The 20,511-nt window shown below is 42.1% G+C and overlaps 1 protein-coding gene across 1 annotated transcript in view; it reads right to left on the bottom strand.

Annotated features, from left to right (window-relative positions):
* Positions 1 to 20,511, bottom strand: part of LOC128649666 (junctional adhesion molecule A-like) — a 109,959-nt gene that overhangs the window by 51,631 nt on the left and 37,817 nt on the right. The window contains exon 2 of the mRNA XM_053703052.1: positions 12,890 to 12,952. Coding sequence (XP_053559027.1) covers positions 12,890 to 12,952 — 63 coding nt within the window. The remainder of the gene's footprint in view (positions 1 to 12,889; positions 12,953 to 20,511) is intronic.

Raw genomic sequence — 20,511 nt, 5'->3', positions numbered from 1 at the left:
ATGGCTTCATTTATTACTTGTGGGAAACAAATACCCAATCTCTAGAGGACACTGAATGAAAAACGGGAGGGTAAAAGTAGGCGGACCCTATTCTGAGGGCACCACAGCCTGCAAAACCTTTTTCCCAAAAGCTGCTTCAGCCAAAGCAAAAACGTAAAATTTGTAAAAACTTTGAATAAGTATGTAAGGAGGACCATTTAGCCACCTTACATATCTGCTCCAAAGATGCCTCATTTTTGAAGGCCCAAGAAGAAGCCACAGCTCTAGCTGAGTAAGCCGTAATCCTCTGAGGAGGCTTATGTCCCGCTGAATCAAAGGCCAAGTGAATCATGCTCCTCAGCCAAAAAGATAGGGAAGTGGAAGAAGCCTTTTCCCCTTTGCGCTTCCCTGAGTATACAACAAACAACGCTGAAGTCGGTCTGAAATCCTTCGTAGCCTGAAGATAGAATTTCAAAGTTATGAAGTAACCGTTCCTTCGAAGAAGGGTTAGGACACAAGGAAGGAACTGCAATCTCCTGATTGATGTTGTGATCAAAGACACAACCTTAGGGAGAAATCCCAACCCAGTGCGAAGAACAGCCTTATCGGCATGAAAAACCAGGTAGGGAGGCTCACATTGCAAGGCCGCCAGCTCAGACTCTGCATGCCAAAGCAATAGCCAGTAGAAAGAAAAAAAAAAAAAAAAAAAAGAACCTTCCAAGACAGTATTTTAAAATGTCAAGAGAATGCATAGGCTCAAACGGAGCCCTCTGCAAAATCCTAAGAACCAGATTCAAGCTCCAAGGAGGAGCAGATGGTCTAAAAAAACAGGCCTGATCCTGGATAGAGCCTGAACAAAAAAAGACTGTATATCGGGAAACTCAGCAAGCTTCTTGCGTAACACAGATAGAGTTGAAATCTGTCCCCTTAAGGAACTTGCGGCAAGTCCCTTCTCCAAACCGACCTGGAGGAAGGAAAGGATCCTGGATACCCTGACCTTATGCCAGGGATATCCACGAGTCTCACACCAAAGTAAGTAGGTCCTCCACACCTTATGATAGATGCATCGGGTAACCGGCTTCCTGGCTTGAATGAGAGCATCGATTACACTCTTAGAAAACCCTCTCTTAAGTAAGACTAAGCGTTCAATCTCCACGCAGTCAGCCTCAGATAATCTAGATTTTGATGCACAAAGGGGCCCTGTACTAGCGAATCCCTGCGACAGGGAAACTCCATGGAGGAGACTATGAAATCCCCACTAGATCCGCGAACGACTACTCAAGGAAGAAGTGGTAATGGTGGAAATATGTAGAATAGGCTGAATCCCCAAGGCACTGCTAAGGCATCTATCAGTTCTGCCTGGGGATCCCTGGACCGTAACCCGTATCTGGATAGCTTTAATTTTAGTCTGGGCGCCATGAGATCTATCACCGGTGTCCCCCATCTGTTGCAAATCTCCGCAAATACTTTGGGGTGAAGAGACCATTCCTCCAGATGAAACGATTGTCTGCTGAGAAAATCCACTTCCCAGTTGTCCACACCCGGGATGTGGATTGCTGACAGCGAACAGTCGTGGGTCTCCGCCCATTCCACAATCTGAGCTACTTCCCTGATGGTTGATGTAAGCCACTGTGGTAATGTTGTCCGACTGGAATCTGATGAACTAGGATGAACATAGGAGGGGCCAAGTCCTCAGCATTTAAGATCGCTCGAAGTTCCAGGATGTTGATCGGAAGCGCCGACTCCCAATTCCACATGCCCTATATGCCTTCCTGGCACCCCAAACAGCTCCCCATCCTGAGAGGCTCGAGTCTGTAGTCACAATCTACCAGGATGGTCTCAGGAAGGATGTCCCCTGGGACAGCCGGTCTGGACAGAGCCACCAAGAGAGGGATTCCCTTGCCCGGTTGTCCAGAGCAATCTGTTGGGATAGATCCAAGCGATCACCGTTCCATTGCCTCAGCATACACAACTGAAGAGGTCCTAAATGGAACTTGGCGAATTGAATGACATCTATACTGGATACCATGAACCCAATCACCTCCATACACCGAGCCGCAGATGACCTTGAGGAGGTCTGAAGGGCAAGACAGCAGGAGGCAATTTTGCAACGTCTCTGGTCTGTCAGGAATATGTTCATGAATATGGAGTCTGTTATCGTGCCCAGGAATTCCAATCTGGTACTGGGAACCAGAGAACTCTTTCCTGAGTTTATCTTCCATCATTGGGATCAAAGAAGTAGAAGTGCTCTCGAATGGTCCTCTGCCAGCCGGCAGGACAGGGCCTGGACCAGGATGTCGTCCAGATAAGGCGTTACTGCAATACCTCTGAATCTCGCCACCGCAAGCAAAGCTCCCAGAACCGTTGGTAAAGACTCTTGGAGAGTAGCCAGACTGAAGGGCAGAGCTACAAACTGGAAGTGCTGGTCCAGAAAAGCGAATCTTAGGAACTTGAAGTTATCCTTGTGTATTGGCACATGAAGGTAAGCGTCCGTCCTTCAAGTCTATCGTAGTCAAACTGAACCTCTTGAATTAAGGGCAGAATACACCTTAGTCTCCAATTTGAACGATGGGGCTGACAAAGTTGTTTAAGCACTTTAGGTCTAGAAATCGGGCAAAACTTGCCCTCCTCCTTTGGGACCACAAAAATGTTTGAATAGTACCCTAGACCCCTTTCTGTTAGAGGTACAGGTACAATTACTCCTAGAGAGGAGAGATCCCTCACACACTCTAGAAAACAGAATTTATGTTTACCTGATAAATTACTTTCTCCAACGGTGTGTCCGGTCCACGGCGTCATCCTTACTTGTGGGATATTCTCTTCCCCAACAGGAAATGGCAAAGAGCCCAGCAAAGCTGGTCACATGATCCCTCCTAGGCTCCGCCTACCCCAGTCATTCGACCGACGTTAAGGAGGAATATTTGCATAGGAGAAACCATATGTTACCGTGGTGACTGTAGTTAAAGAAAATAAATTATCAGACCTGATTAAAAAAACCAGGGCGGGCCGTGGACCGGACACACCGTTGGAGAAAGTAATTTATCAGGTAAACATAAATTCTGTTTTCTCCAACATAGGTGTGTCCGGTCCACGGCGTCATCCTTACTTGTGGGAACCAATACCAAAGCTTTAGGACACGGATGAAGGGAGGGAGCAAATCAGGTCACCTAAATGGAAGGCACCACGGCTTGCAAAACCTTTCTCCCAAAAATAGCCTCAGAAGAAGCAAAGTATCAAATTTGTAAAATTTAGAAAAAGTGTGCAGTGAAGACCAAGTCGCTGCCTTACATATCTGATCAACAGAAGCCTCGTTCTCGAAGGCCCATGTGGAAGCCACAGCCCTAGTGGAGTGAGCTGTGATTCTTTCAGGAGGCTGCCGTCCGGCAGTCTCATAAGCCAATCGGATAATGCTTTTAATCCAGAAGGAGAGAGAGGTAGAAGTTGCTTTTTGACCTCTCCGTTTACCAGAATAAACAACAAACAAAGACAAAGTTTGTCTGAAATCCTTAGTAGCTGCTAAGTAAAATTTGAGAGCACGAACTACATCCAAGTTGTGCAACAAACGTTCCTTCTTTGAAACTGGATTAGGACACAAAGAAGGCACAACTATCTCCTGGTTAATGTTTTTGTTAGAAACAACTTTTGGAAGAAAACCAGGTTTAGTACGCAAAACCACCTTATCTGCATGGAACACCAGATAAGGAGAAGAACACTGCAGAGCAGATAATTCTGAAACTCTTCTAGCAGAAGAAATTGCAACCAAAAACAAAACTTTCCAAGATAATAACTTAATATCAACGGAATGTAAGGGTTCAAACGGAACCCCCTGAAGAACTGAAAGAACTAGGTTGAGACTCCAAGGAGGAGTCAAAATTCTGTAAACAGGCTTGATTCTAACCAGAGCCTGAACAAAGGCTAGAACATCTGGCACAGCTGCCAGCTTTTTGTGAAGTAACACAGACAAGGCAGAAATCTGTCCCATCAAGGAACTTGCAGATAATCCTTTTTCCAATCCTTCTCGAAGGAAGGATAGACTCTTAGGAATCTTAACCTTGTCCCAAGGGAATCCTGCAGATTCACACCAACAGATATACCAAATTATGTGGTAATTTTTCTGGTTACAGGCTTTCAGGCCTGAACAAGAGTATTAATAACAGAATCTGAGAACCCTCGCTTTGATAAGATCAAGCGTTCAATCTCCAAGCAGTCAGCTGGAGTGGGTCGAACGGACCTAGAACAAGAAGGTCTCGTCTCAAAGGTAGCTTCCATGGTGAAGCCGATGACATATTCACCAGATCTGCATACCAAGTCCTGCGTGGCCACGCAGGAGCTATCAAAATCACCGACGCCCTCTCCTGATTGATCCTGGCTACCAGCCTGGGGATGAGAGGAAACGGCGGGAACACATAAGCTAGTTTGAAGATCCAAGGTGCTACTAGTGCATCCACTAGAGCCGCCTTGGGATCTCTGGATCTGTACCCGTAGTAAGGAACTCTGAAGTTCTGACGAGAGGCCATCAGATCCATGTCTGGAATGCCCCACGGTTGAGTGACTTGGGCAAAGATTTCCGGATGGAGTTCCCACTCCCCCGGATGCAATGTCTGACGACTCAGAAAATCCGCTTCCCAATTTTCCACTCCTGGGATGTGGATAGCAGACAGGTGGCAGGAGTGAGACTCCGCCCATAGAATGATTTTGGTCACTTCTTCCATCGCTAGGGAACTCCTTGTTCCCCCCTGATGGTTGATGTATGAACTTGGCCCTCGCTAGCTGAGGCCAAGCTTTGAGAGCATTGAATATCGCTCTCAGTTCCAGAATATTTATCGGTAGAAGAGATTCTACCCGAGACCAAAGACCCTGAGCTTTCAGGGATCCCCAGACCGCGCCCCAGCCCATCAGACTGGCGTCGGTCGTGACAATGACCCACTCTGGTCTGCGGAAGGTCATCCCTTGTGACAGGTTGTCCAGGGACAGCCACCAACGGAATGAGTCTCTGGTCCTCTGATTTACTTGTATCTTCGGAGACAAGTCTGAATAGTCCCCATTCCACTGACTGAGCATGAACAGTTGTAATGGTCTTAGATGAATGCGCACAAAAGGAACTATGTCCATTGCCGCTACCATCAAACCGATCACTTCCATGCACTGCGCTATGGAAGGAAGAGGAACGTAATGAAGTATCCGACAAGAGTCTAGAAGTTTTGTTTTTCTGGCTTCTGTCAGAAAAATTCTATTATAGTTCCCAAGAAGGGAACCCTCGTTGACGGAGATAGAGAACTCTTTTCCACGTTCACTTTCCATCCGTGAGATCTGAGAAAGGCCAGGACAATGTCCGTGTGAGCCTTTACTTGAGGAAGGGACGACGCTCGAATCAGAATGTCGTCCAAGTAAGGTACTACAGCAATGCCCCTTGGTCTTAGCACCGCCAGAAGGGACCCTAGTACCTATGAGAAAATCCTAGGAGCAGTGGCTAATCCGAAAGAAAACGCCACGAACTGGAAATGCTTGTCCAGGAATTCAAACCTTAGGAACCGATGATGTTCCTTGTGGATAGGAATATGTAGATACGCATCCTTGAAATCCACCTTGGTCATGAATTGACCTTCCTGGATGGAAGGAAGAAGTGTTCGAATGGTTTCCATCTTGAACGATGGAACCTTGAGAAACTTGTTCAAGATCTTGAGATCTAAGATTGGTCTGAACGTTCCCTCTTTTTTGGGAACTATGAACAGATTGGAGTAGAACCCCATCCCTTGTTCTCCTAATGGAACAGGATGAATCACTCCCATTTTTAGCAGGTCTTCTACCCAATGTAAGAATGCCTGTCTTCTTATGTGGTCTGAAGACAACTGAGACCTGTGGAACCTCCCCCTTGGAGGAAGCCCCTTGAACTCCAGAGAATAACCTTGGGAGACTATTTCTAGCGCCCAAGGATCCAGAACATCTCTTGCCCCAGCCTGAGCGAAGAGAGAGAGTCTGCCCCCCACCAGATCCGGTCCCGGATCGGGGGCCCTCATTTCATGCTGTCTTGGTAGCAGTGGCAGGTTTCCTGGCCTGCTTTCCTTTGTTCCAGCCTTGCATAGGTCTCCAGGCTGGATTGGCTTGAGAAGTATTACCTTCCTGCTTAGAGGACGTAGCCCTTGGGGCTGATCCGTTTCTGCGAAAGGGACGAAACTTAGGTTTATTTTTGGTCTTGAAAAGACCTATCCTGAGGAAGGGCGTGGCCCTTGCCCCCAGTGATATCAGAGATAATCTCTTTCAAGTCAGGGCCAAAGAGTGTTTTCCCCTTGAAAGGAATGTCAAGCAATTTGTTCTTGGAAGACGCATCCGCTGCCCAAGATTTTAACCAAAGCGCTCTGCGCCACAATAGCAAACCCAGAATTTTTTCGCCGCTAACCTAGCCAATTGCAAGGTGGCGTCTAGGGTGAAAGAATTAACCAATTTAAGAGCACGAATTCTGTCCATAATCTCCTCATAAGAAGAAGAATTACTAATAATCGCCTTTCCTAGCTCATCAAACTAGAAACACGCGGCTGCAGTGACAGAGACAATGCATGCAATTGGTTGTAGAAGGGAACCTTGCTGAACAAACATCTTTAGCAGACCTTCTAATTTTTTATCTTCTATGGGTATAGTGGCGCGCTTGTGTAGAGTAGAAACCGCCCCCTCGACCTTGGGGACTGTCTGCCATCAGTCCCTTCTGGGGTCGACTATAGGAAAACAATTTTATAAATATGGGGGGAGGTACTAAAGGTATACCGGGCCTGTCCCATTCTATACTAACAATGTACGCCACCCGCTTGGATATAGGAAAAACTACGGGGGGCCCCGGGGCCTCTAAGAACTTTTCCATTTCACATAGTGGTTCTGGAATGACCAGATAATCACAATCATCCAAATTGGATAACACCTCCTTAAGCAGAGCGCGGAGATGTTCCAACTTAAATTTAAAAGTAATCACATCAGGTTCAGCTTGTTGAGAAATGTTTCCTGAATCTGAAATTTCTCCCTCAGACAAAACCTCCCTGGCCCCCTCAGACTGGTGTAGGGGCCCTTCAGAAACCATATCATCAGCGTTCTCATGCTCTACAGAATTTTCTAAAACAGAGCAGTCGCGCTTTCGCTGATAAGTGGGCATATTGGCTAAAATGTTTTTGATAGAATTATCCATTACAGCCGTTAAATGTTGCATAGTAAGGAGTATTGGCGCACTAGATGTACTAGGGGCCTCCTGTATGGGCAAGACTGGTGTAGACGAAGGAGGGGATGATGCAGTACCATGCTTACTCCCCTCACTTGAGGAATCATCTTGGGCATCATTTTTACTAAATTTTTTTATGACATAAAATACATATAGTTAAATGAGAAGGAACCTTGGTTTCCCCACAGTCAGAACACAATCTATCTGGTAGTTCAGACATGTTAAACAGGCATAAACTTGATAACAAAGCACAAAAAACGTTTTAAAATAAAACCGTTACTGTCACTTTAAATTTTAAACTAAACACACTTTATTACTGCAATTGCGAAAAAGTATGAAGGAATTGTTCAAAATTCACCAAAATTTCACCACAGTGTCTTAAAGCCTTAAAAGTATTGCACACCAAATTTGGAAGCTTTAACCCTTAAAATAACGGAACCGGAGCCGTTTTTATATTTAACCCCTTTACAGTCCCTGGAATCTGCTTTGCTGAGACCCAACCAAGCCCAAAGGGGAATACGATACCAAATGATGCCTTCAGAAAGACTTTTCTATGTATCAGAGCTCCACACACATGCAGCTGCATGCCATGCTGTCCTCAAAAACAAGTGCGCCATACCGGCGCGAAAATGAGGCTCTGACTATGATTAGGGAAAGCCCCTAAAGAATAAGGTGTCAAAAACAGTGGCTGCCGATATAATCATATCAAATAAATGATTCCTCAAGGCTAAATATGTGTTAATAATGAATCGATTTAGCCCAGAAAAAGTCTACAATCTTAATAAGCCCTTGTGAAGCCCTTATTTACTATCTTAATAAACATGGCTTACCGGATCCCATAGGGAAAATGACAGCTTCCAGCATTACATCGTCTTGTTAGAATGTGTCATACCTCAAGCAGTAAGAGACTGCACACTGTTCCCCCAACTGAAGTTAATTGCTCTCAACAGTCCTGTGTGGAACAGCCATGGATTTTAGTTACGGTGCTAAAATCATTTTCCTCATACAAACAGAAATCTTCATCTCTTTTCTGTTTCTGAGTAAATAGTACATACCAGCACTATTTTAAAATAACAAACTCTTGATTGAATAATAAAAACTACAGTTAAACACTAAAAAACTCTAAGCCATCTCCGTGGAGATGTTGCCTGTACAACGGCAAAGAGAATGACTGGGGTAGGCGGAGCCTAGGAGGGATCATGTGACCAGCTTTGCTGGGCTCTTTGCCATTTCCTGTTGGGGAAGAGAATATCCCACAAGTAAGGATGACGCCGTGGACCGGACACACCTATGTTGGAGAAAGGCATTTTTTTCTCTGGTCTTGATAGATTTGACAAGAGGAATCTGCCCCTGGGAGGGTAAGTTTTGAAACCTATCCTGTAACCCTGGGCAATGACCTCCAGTACCCAAGGATCCTTCACGTCTCTTATCCAGGCCTCCATGAAGAGAGAGAGTCTGCCCCCTACGAGACCCAGAGACTGATCGGGGGCCGCCCCTTCATACCCATTTTGTCTCGGCAGGCTTCTTGCTCTGCTTGGCTTTATTCCAAGACTGAGATGGTTTCCAAGATCACATGGACTGCTCAGCCTTTGCTGACGGAAATTAGGACCCTTAGGTTTATTCTTCATATCCTGCGGTAGAAAGCCCCCCCCCCCCGGTGACCATGGATATGATAGAGTCTAGGCCTTGACCAAAAAGAACCTTTTCTCTTATATGGAAGGGAAAGTAATTTAGATTTGGACGTCATGTCAGCAGACCACGACTTCAGCCACAGAGCCCACCAGGCCAGAACAGAAAAAGCCTGATGTCTTGGAATTCAAGCGAATAATCTGCATATTTGCATCGCAGATGAATTAGCTAGCTACCCGCAGGGCCTTAATTCTTTCCTGTATCTCAGTCTCCATCTCGATCATATCTGACAGAGAGTAACACCAGTAGGTAGCGGCTCACGCCACCGCAGCGACCACCGCTGCAGACTGAAATACGAACCCCGTGTGCTGAAACATCTTTAACTGGGTCTCTAATTTCTTATCCATGGGTTCCTTAAATGACAAACTATCCTCAAGCGGGATAGTGGTGTGCCTAGCGAGCGTGTAGATAGCTCTGTCCACCTTAGGGACAGATCCCCAAAATTCTAGCTGAGAATCAAGAACAATTTTAACGAAATATGATCCAAGTCTCTCCCTTTCAGTCTTCACAATATTTGCCATCTTTACGGGAACTGGGAAAGTCTGGGGCACTACCCTGTCCTCAAACTTTATCAAGCTTAGGAATAGAAAGTTCCTCTGGTGACTTCGGTTCCAGGATCTCTAGAGTAGCCAACACCTCTTAATAAAAAGCACAAGTGCTCCATCCTAAACCTAAAGCCTGGTTCCTCTGCAGCCGGAGGTTTAGAGGCCACAGATTCCCACCCAGAAACAGAGTCCGCCGAAGTATCAGAGTCCTCGGCATAAGCGGATAATCTAGTCTCAGATACACCCAATGGAGTAGATGACCCCTGGGAGGAGTAGCAATGTTTAACCTTTTGCTTAGCTGGGCGAGGTAAAGCACTGAAGACCGCAGAAACTGCCGTTTGCCACTGATCAGCAAAATCAGGCAGCCACAGGGCCCCTCTCGCAGTGCACCGAGGAGCTGCATGTGTAATCGGAGATGATTGTAGGGAACACACCTCGCGTGACGGAGACCCCCTCAGAGGTAGACGGCACAGTGGTACTAAATATGTTCTTTTTATATATCACTATCTTATCAAGGCATGTGGAACATAATTGACCAGGCGGATATATTGAGATCTAACAAACACAGGCATTAGATTTAGGCAAAAAGGGAGTACCCTCTAATGCATCAGTGTCCTCCATAGCTTGCACTCTTAATATGGACTAACAAAATAAATGGCACCTTTATACCCCAATGGCAGGGGCACTCACCACCTCCTATGACCCAGGGCCACAGAGAAATTGTTTCGTCTCCTGCAACAGACTGTCAGGAAAAGGAAGAAAATGAGGCCACACCCAGTCACATGGAGTGCCATGCAGGACCGCCCCTGCAGCTGAGAGAAAGCACGCCAAACTAAATAGGCTGTGCAGTTAATCAAAATGAAAGAAAAACCTGACTTCACATATTGCCAGAGCCACATCTCACACATGTCGCAGCAAAAACACAATAAAGCAATCATGTATAAATCCCCAGTTCAATAATCCCCTTCCGGAGATATTAACCCTTGATTCTATACAGATAAAAATGAGTCACACTGACTGTCTTCTTGCGTTACCATACATGTATAAAAAAATGAAACGATCTTACCAGAATCTATGCCGTGGAAAAGGAACACGGCCTCTTAAGTTTGACAGTGTTGTAGCATCGCTCCTAACATGGACTTGAGTGATAGAAAGCAGGCAGTGAAACCCGTCAACACCGATTGCTTAAGGAGCTGTTAAGAGTCTGGATGGTTTCGCAGAAAGACTATCCCTGCATCTCCAGATCCTAACATTCTTCAATGCTCTCACTGAGAGGCTGACAAGACTACTTAAAACTGGGGGAGGTATTTAAGCCTTTGGCTGGGGTGTCTGCCTCCTCCTGGTGGCCAGGTTCTGTATTCCCTTAAGTAATGAATGAAGCCGTGGACTCTCCTCGTATTAAGATGGAAAACACCTTAGGAGGGGAATAAACCTCTATGAAGGTCTAGGCTGAATAGGTTTAAATGAGACTCATTCTTAATATTACATGATGAAGACATCTAAAATGCGCTCAAACCCCAAACCTCACTGCCCATAGTGGGAAATAGAAATCTATTTCCAAAATGGCGCCAACAGAAAATGCATGTCCGCCGAAGCGGATCTCACTATGTAGACGAAGTTGGAACAAAATAAACAATTATTCTGCACTCACAGCTCTGAAAACAAAAACAGACCATACATCTCCTATCCAGCAGGAGAGCTAACGCTCACGGCTCCTCCATAGTATCCGCCCACAATGGCAGTCTTCTAAATATGAGGATAAAGGTACATAGCCGCATATAATAAAATAGAGCTGACACAAAAGCTAAACACCTGAAGCTTAGTGCACCAGCGAGACCCCTCTAAATTAGCTTGATAACAGATGAGGGGAGAAACCCCTCAAATGTGGTCATCGCTATCTAGCATCTTACTAATAAAGAAGCATGCATTAGCCAGCACTGTATTATGCAAGCACCATAACTGAGTACTGTACCAGGAGCGTAATATGGGACTTGCAGGTTCATGGGGAAAACCTTTCAGTCAGTGTATTGGTGCTTATTGCGATAGCCTAAAATAGCACTGCCAGAGAATATTTTCTAAAAAAGGCCAGTGGTAATCTCATCTAGCTGGAGAAGCCGCTGCATCAGATAATGGCACGCATCAATGTTATAAAAATATAATCATAACAGTCAGCAGTATCCTCCTCTACTGAAGCGGGAGGTGGCGCTGCTGTAAATGAGGAACATACCAGCTAAAGGAGCAAGAGTGTAGATGCTCCATTATAAAAAGGTCCACACAAATAAAAGCCTCAACCCCCTGTGTCATTTTTAACTGTAAACAAAACTATGAGGGTAGTTGAGTTTTGTCAGAGGAAACACCCAATAATGAGTGAACCGGAGCATGTTTAAGGAGATGCCGGTAGCTCCAAGCTGCTCAAATAACAGATATCCCCAACCTGGGATATAACCAAGGTTTTCAGACCCATCTAAGAGGGCAATGGAGGTGCCAGTTGGTCACCCTTCAAAGTCCTCCCTTTCCCTGATGACAGTAACAGTTATACATGCCAAGGGAAGGGTTTAAATAAGGATATAAATGGACTTACCCTCCAGGATCTTCTGCTGTGGAGCAGACACAGCACTTCAGTCTGTTAGCCTCAATCGACCGCTGGCAGGGACATGGAGAGAAAAGAAAAAACAGAGTAACCAACCCTGGTTTTCTGTATAGGGGGTAGCATAAATGTTAGAAGGCGGGAAGGTAGTCTTTGCTTTACTTCTAACTGCTAAAAGCCACCACTACACTTACTAAAGAGATTGATGTGGACACAGCTAGACCCCAATCCTTGCTTGCAGGGAAAAGTACCCATTAAAAAGGATCAAATTCTTCAGACACCGACTTCGCACATCCTATATTGACAAAGGCAAAGAGAATGACTGGGGATTATGGGTAAGGGAAGTTACACTTAACAGCTTTGCTGAGGTGCTCTTTGCCTCCTCCTGCTGACCAGGAGTTGAACATCCCACTAGTTATTGGAATGATGTTGTGGACTCACCATGCCATAGGAAAGAAATAGCACTATTGTTTGGAAACTGTTTCCATTTAAACTTAACGCTTCTTTATATTGGTATTATAGAGCTCTTTCACAGTATAATTAAAATGTTAAGTGAATACAGGTTGGTGTAGCATTACATTTCATTAGCTACATTTAAAATGGTACTCACTGTTCAAACATAAAAAAAAAAAATAGATACAAATTTGGTCTTGAAAAAATATCTAAAGAGTACCCATTACACTCCCACCTCACTTAACACATTTTGTCGACAATTTGGCTTAATTTAAAAAAAAAAAAATTCTTATTCCTAGTTTGTTCTACTAGTCCAAGAAAGGTTGCTAAAAGAATTACTCATGGTGGTAAGACGCTTTAAAAAAAAAAAAAAAAAAAAAAAAATTATATGGACATCTACATAATAACATTATTTCTACAACTAATAAAAATTACCTTCTCCTTCTTTGGCTTCAATCACAGGGTTCGAGGCAGTCACCCCTCCTGTAGCAGAGACACCTGTGGAAGAAGAAAAGATCACTATTGGTCAAAAACCATTTCCTTAAAAAATAAATTCCTACCCACCCTATCCCTTACATAAAGTATCTGCTACAGGAACTTCCCAGACATGAAGATGTAAGTAAATACTTCAATACTGGCAATAGGTTAAACGTAAAATACATTCAAATAAATTCTTAATCTAGAGATCTGTTAAGTGATGCCTTGCTGTGAACTTATCAGAGACTTTCTATAACCTGCCTGTCACATACACCAATTACAAAATTCCCTATTTTAAACATAAAAGCATAGGTATTTTTGCAGGCTATTTTTTTGCAGCATTTAAAAAGGTTTTATTTTAATACACAAAAAGTAAAAAAAAATTGTCGCAACTACTGCAATCATAAGACAAATGGTTGTAAAAGCTGACAGTGGGGGATCACAGCCAGTGTATTACCTACGTCTAAATGGCGCAAGGGGTTAAAGAAGGGTGTCAAACAAGTTTGTTTAAAATGTAGTGAGCCAGTAAGAATATTTAGAAGCCAGATAATATTTATAGATAGATATATGGAGAATAACACAAAAAAGTCAAGAGCCAGGGATAAGTTTTTAATAAACAGATATGCAATAAGACAATGTAATGTGAAGCATACAATACAGTAAATGCATACATTTCAAGCTAGGTCAAGGAAATAATGTCTATAAGACCCATAGAATACTAATAAATTTAAGAAGGAAAAAAAAAAAAAAAAGCTCACTTTTCACCCTTTCCAAAATGTGACAAAATAATTATCTACGTGAACACTCATATATACAGGCTTGAAAGAAGAAGAAGAAAAAAGCCACCCACTACCAGAAGTGAAATGTTTTTCAGAAAGGCACACTAAAGTCTGATTTAAAAACTTTCATAATTATAACAGAGCATGCGGGTTTAAACAACTTTCTAACTTCCTTCTATCACCAATTTGTGCTCAGTCTTTATGTGCACACTTTGAGGCACCAGCTCCTACTGAGCATGTGGAAGAGTGCAGTGTATATGAATCTAATTGGTTGGTGGCTGTCACATGGGAAAGTGGGCATGGAAATAAAAGCAATCTGAAATCTCAAAAAACAAAACAAAAAAACAAATGATAATTTGACATTCAGAAATTGAAGTGCTATTACATTGTTTTTGTTGTGCATTTGTGGATTATGCAATTCTACTGCGTTTAAAGGGACACTGAACCCAAATTTTTTCTTTCGTGATTCAGATAGAGCATGACATTTTAAGCAACTTTGTAATTTACTCATATCAAATTTTCTTCATTCTCTTGGTATCTTTATTTGAAATGCTAGAATGTAAGTTTAGATGCCGGCCCATTTTTGGTAAACAACCTGGGTTGTTCATGATGATCGGTGGATACATTCTTCCACCAATAAAAAAAATGCTATCCAGAGTGCTGAACAAAAAAAAAAAAAAAAAGCTTAGATGCCTTATTTTTCAAAGAAAGCAAGAGAACAAATAAAAATTAATAGGAGTGAATTAGAAAGTTGCTTAAAATTGCATGCTCTATTTGAATCACAAAATAAAAAATTTGAGTTCAATGTCCCTTTAATGGTCATTTAAAGGGACAGTCTAGGCCAAAATAAACTTTCATGATTCAGATAGAGCATGTCATTTTAAACAATTGTCCAATTTACTTTTATCACCAATTTTGCTTTGTTCTCTTGGTATTCTTAGTTGAAAGCTTAACCTAGGAGGTTCATATGCTAATTTCTTAGACCTTGAAGGCCACCTCTTTTCAGAATGAATTTTAACAGGTTTTCACCACTAGAGGGTGTTAGTTCACGTATTTCATATAGATAACACTGTGCTCGTGAAGTTATCTGGGAGCAGGCACTAATTGTCTAGACTGCAAGTCTGTCAAAAGAACTGAAATAAAGGTGCAGTTTGCAGAGGCTTAGATACAAGATAATCACAGAGGTTCAAAGTATATTATAACTGTTAGTTATGCAAAACTGGGGAATGGGTAATAAAGGGATTATCTATCTTTTAAAACAATAAAAATTCTGGTGTAGACTGTCCCTTTAAGCAAAGCAGAGTAGAATTCGGTCACCATGGATAAGAGGGGATCAAACATTTCAAATGGGAAAAATCATCAGGACCAGTGTAGACCTTGATTAGAAGCAATCGAGCACCGGGACTGGCACTGGATATTTAACTGACCAACACCCATCCCTCACACACACAAAAGCAGACACGAGATGCCAGACTAGTCTCACAACATTCCTTTCTATATGGCAGTTTCATCAGGAAACAACCACTTCTTGCGATACTACTTTGCTCATTTTAACCCTTTTACTATGGAGTCATTTCTAACCCCATGTGCTCTTTGTTCCCCCCCCACCCCCGCGCCCTCTAAGATGTCCCACTTTTTTCCTCCAGCGCTTAAAGGTACATTCTACATTATTAAAATGTTATGTTGTGTTAAAGGAACAGTATACACCCATTTTCATATGACTGCATGTAAGTGACACTAATAATAATAAAAACTTAGAAGCTCCCAGTTAAGCACTGTTGAAAAGGTTAGGCTTGAACACCCACTGAAATGGGCTGAAAAGCAAATAGAGCAGACACTTCCCCTCCCCTGCATATGAAAAGACCCATTACACAATCAGGAGCAAGCTGGATTAGGTATACAACAGTCTACTTCTAAAACTTTGGGGTTTGTTTAGGAATCTAAAAATCAGTGCAATGTTATTTAAAAATAAGCAAAACTAATTGTTACAAAAAAAAAAAAAAAAAATCCCGTATGGGCTATATAAATGGATCATCTACAAAACATTTATGCAAAGAAAAATCTAACGTTCAATATCCCTTTGATAGCATTTTAATATTAAATGATTGCTTTTTCCTAACTAAATGATAAAGGACTGCAGACAGCAAAATATTAAGCACCTATTTAATAAAAACTAAAAGATTAAAATTAGATTTTTTTTGTGTATTCTCACAAATTAGTGCAGTAGAATCTTTTGCCACTCTTCACTAATTATATACATGTTCAAAATAAACTTCCTAATTCAAATGATAAAGGAGCACTCATTAAGTATTAACATTCCTGCAAGATATAAAAGATCACTATTTGATAGATCAGTTACTCTTACACTTGCAGTAGAGACGGGTACTAGAACGATATGCATCTTTGTTGTCTTTAAAAAGGGACAGTGAAGACCTTATAATTACAAGACATTTCTGTTGTGTCGCTATAGAACATATCAGACAGGCCCTTAACCTCTTCTAAAACAAAATTTGATGTACTCCAGCTACCCCAACTGGGTAGCTCCGCCAAGAGGGTCCTTCCTGTACCTGGAACTTGTAGCTATAGAGCTGGAAAAAGTGATTATAGCCAGAGCCCACCCGAATAACCAGTATTCAGGTGAAAACACAGACTTTATTGTGAAACCCACACTGCTTATATACACAGTCCATCATGATAAAGGTCTTATCTGACCCTCAGATCTCCCGCCATTTCCGCCCCTCCAGACAGACTGGCACCACCATAGCAGCCATAGAGGTGGTGGCACTTTCAGGGTGTTGTTGGAAAGCCCCCTGTCCCCAGATGCCACAGTCCAAAAAGCGTCATGATCCATCGCTGGGGGCAGGAGCGGCAGCTGATCAAACATACATCGGGTGAGCCAGGGGGAGTAGGGGTTGTAGGGGGGTCTGAAACCCAAAGTTCCCTAGCGAGCTCCCTTTCCGGCAATTACCCCACCTCTTGCCCTCCCCTAGGGGGTACCAATCCCCAAAATAGCGGCGCTCTGGGTCAAAGGGCCGATGGAGCGACCTGGGGTAAAGGTCAGCAGGCTTCCGGGTTAGCCTGACCAGCTAGCAGTTCCAGGAGTTTGGCCAGCCGAGAAGGGGTCAAGCGGTAAGCGACCAGCTTTTCCATGAGGAGGTACAAACGGCAAAACAAGAAGAGTTTGGGAGATCCCGTAAGCCATGAAAGGGCCAAAACTGGTTTAAAAAGCAAGTGAGCCAGGTAGTAGGGGGGTGGGGGTAGCCTTGGCAGCCTGGTATCCGTGACAAAAATTAACATACTTCTTACTCCATTTTTCAATAGTCAAACTCCACCCACCATTTGCCTTATTTGGGGGAGCCAATCAGGGCTTTAGTCCACACACACAAACCCCAAGACTAGCAACAGGCCTAAAGTTAGTATAATGTACATTGTTTTGCAGTTAACTGAAACTCATTTAGGAAAGATATGTAGCAGAGAGCCTCAATAGTCACCAGGGCGCATTTCTGAGAATTAGAAACTGCTCAAATTTTCAGAGTTAAATTACATGAAAAGGGAACAAAATAATATATTGCAAAGGTTTTTTTTGTTATGCATAACTAAAAATGTTATATACATATCTCAAGACTAAATTTATTGTAGTTCTGAAATGTTTACAAGCCTTAGATCCAGATGTAACAAAGGTCTTTTTCAAAGTAAAAAGGAGGCTGGAGCTGAATGTTTGATTGTGTACAGTAATGAACTTCCCTCGGTGAATGATGCAAGTCACCATTTATCACATTGACCAATGAAAAATATGATGAGACTTCCAAATCTTTAGAAATGCCGTGCCCCATGAAGATGCCGTGCCCCATGAAGAATTCTAAGGGGTTTACAAACACACCCCACAACCTCACTTCTGTTAATGAACCAGACAAAATTGGATTCAGTTGAAGTGAGTATATGTTCTCCATCAACCTCCAACTGAGGGATAAACTAAAATCCTTTGGTTAGATTGAGCTGATTTATGCTCTGAAGAAAATGAGTCACTAAAGAAAAATAGCAAACTACTTACTCTGCATTCACAGCCTTTAATCTTGGTATTGTTTACTCTACAGTCACTTGAAAACCTTTAGCTCTGAACAGCAGGAAACTTCAGAACATTAGTAAAAACGAGTCAATTCCAACAGTAAAAAAAAAAAAAACCCACCATCTCAAAGCTGCTCCATTGTAAACAAAAAGGAGGTATAAAACTTATATCTGCCATAAAATGGTAAGATTGTAATTTCACCCTAGAGCTTTGCTACCAGTTGGCTAAAGCAAAAGGAGACTGAGAACACAAGCTACTAGGATATTATGGGGTGTATCCCACAACTGCTCTAGAATGTTAATATTTGCACAGATCTTTGAGTGATGAATTTTCACAATAAGAAGTCTAGCTATGAAAAATGGTCACTTTCTTCCGCATTAGGATCCTAACGAAGGATCCAAATGTACAGTACTGTGCAAAAGTATTAGGCCACCATTACATTTGTCGTTTTAGCAATGCTATAATGAACATATATAATTATTTCTTAGTCTCCCTTCACATCCCTCTGACATTCACTGTACTCTTAGAGGAACCGGGCTTCAAAATGCTGAGAAGCGCATAACGTAGAAATCTTAGCACAAACTTACTTTACCACCTCCATAGGAGGCAAAGTTTGTAAAACTAAATTGTGGGTGTGGTGAGGGGTGTATTTATAGGCATTTTGAGGTTTGGGAAACTTTGCCCCTCCTGGTAGGATTGTATATCCCATACGTCACTAACTCATGGACTCTTGCCAATTACATGAAAGAAACAGCTTCTTTAGGCTAAAGTGTCAAGTATTTAGTGAGACCTCCACTTACACTTGAGCAATAGCAGGAACCAGGCTCTCATAAACCTAAATGCCAAAGATCACATAATTTGACAGACAAAACCATAGTTTTGCACCAGCAAGGCCACTCTCAAAGGGAAATTAGCAAACAAACTGGAAACTCAAGATGTGGTATTCAAGCTGTTAAATATATTTGAAGAATCTGGAGAGGTAAAGGACAAAAAAAAAAAAAAAAAAAAAAAAAGGACTGGAAGGCCAAGAAAATGTAAAATCTAATGAGAAGTTTCGGAGTTTCTTCTTTGAAAGACCGGAAGAAGTCCAGCAAGGAGCTGGCTAAGCATCTGGCAGCTTCATCGGGATGCCAAGTCCGAAGAAGCTTGATCAGGAATGGTCTTTGTGGAAGAGTAGCAGTCAAGAAACCACTTTTCAGGGTAACAGGATGAAAAGGCTAAAATATGCTAAAGCACAAAGATTAGAACAAAGATCAGTGGGGAAAAAAAAGTGTATTATTGAGTGACGAATCCAAGTTTGACGTTTTTGGGTTGAATCGTCGACAATATGTGAGAAGAGTTGGAGAGAGATGGAAGAATGAGTGTTCGCTGCCTTCAGTGAAACAGTTTGTCCTGATTTGGGGATGCATTCCTCCCAGTGATGTTGGTGATATTGTCTGAATTGATGGGATCATGAATTTTAAAAAGTACTTACAGGTTTTAATTTATTATGCCATTCTTTCTGGAAAGTGCCTGATTGGGAATGGTTTTATTTTTGTCATGATAACGATCCCAAGCACACTGGTAATGCAATGAAATCCTATTTGTAGAGAAAAACAGCTGATAAAACACTGACAGTCATGGACTGGTCGCCACAGAGTCCAGACCTGAATATTAGAGGCAGTATGGGGTCGCCTGGACAGAGAAATAAATAAGAGACAACCTAAATCTAAAGAACCTTGGTATAATATAGCAGAAGATTACTTCAGGAAAGTCTCCTAAAAACAGTTCAAGATGTGCTTAGTGCCAAGGGAGGTCACACTAACTACTGACTTTCTGAAATTGTAGGGGTGTTTTATATTTTGTGTACATAGTTCCTGTATTTTCTGTTTGTATCTTAAGACTAAATGTAGCCACCAATCGCTACCCAGGTGCTAAACCAAAAATGGGCCGCCTCCTAAGCTTACATTCCTGCTTTTTAAGTAAAGATACCAAGAGAACTAAAAAAAAGAAAAAAAAAAGAAAAATGAGTAAATTAAAGTTGAATGCTCTGAATCAGGAAATCATTGGGGGGGGGGTTGTGTTCCTTTAAGCGATTAATCTACATGTACTTAACGGGATATGAAACCCCAAAATATTAAAAAAAAAAAAAATCCTATTTGCTTTTATTCTTAAATTTGCTTCCTTCCCATGATATTCTGTGTTGAAGAGATACCTAGGTAGGCATCTGGAGCACTGGACTATAGCAATGCAATACAACTTCTCAATATATAAAAAATTGCTTTATTTAATGACGCGTTTCTCAACCCCAACTGGGTAGTTTCATCAGATAAAAAGCAAATGCAGTCAATTGCAATTGGTAACAATATATACACAGTGTGTGATTTAAAACGGAAGTTGTCACTATAGTCACAATCCAATGGGAAAACATTTGAGAAAATCAGCTGAGAGGCTGGTTCAAGCTCCCAGCTGTTACAAATTTAAAAACATTCGTTATTGTTAAATACAAAATACAATACAAAGGGCAATAAATGAATAAAAAATGATAACATATAAACTGGAAGAAAGTAAAATAAGCAAAATGAGACATAGCGTTACATAGTTCGACCTATTTTACACAAAAGTCAAAATGTGTCTAAAAACGTCTCAAATCTCTAAAAGTAAAAAAAGGTTCATTTTATCCACATAGTTCTGTCAGAATAAAGTGAAAAATGTAGAATGATATCACAGAAAGCCGATTTTTTCATTCCTAACCT

Source organism: Bombina bombina, chromosome 1 (assembly GCF_027579735.1).
Source record: "Bombina bombina isolate aBomBom1 chromosome 1, aBomBom1.pri, whole genome shotgun sequence".
In the NCBI taxonomy this organism is placed as follows: domain Eukaryota; kingdom Metazoa; phylum Chordata; class Amphibia; order Anura; family Bombinatoridae; genus Bombina; species Bombina bombina.
Note: the sequence above shows the minus strand (reverse complement) of the source record. Positions and strands in the feature narration are given on the sequence as shown.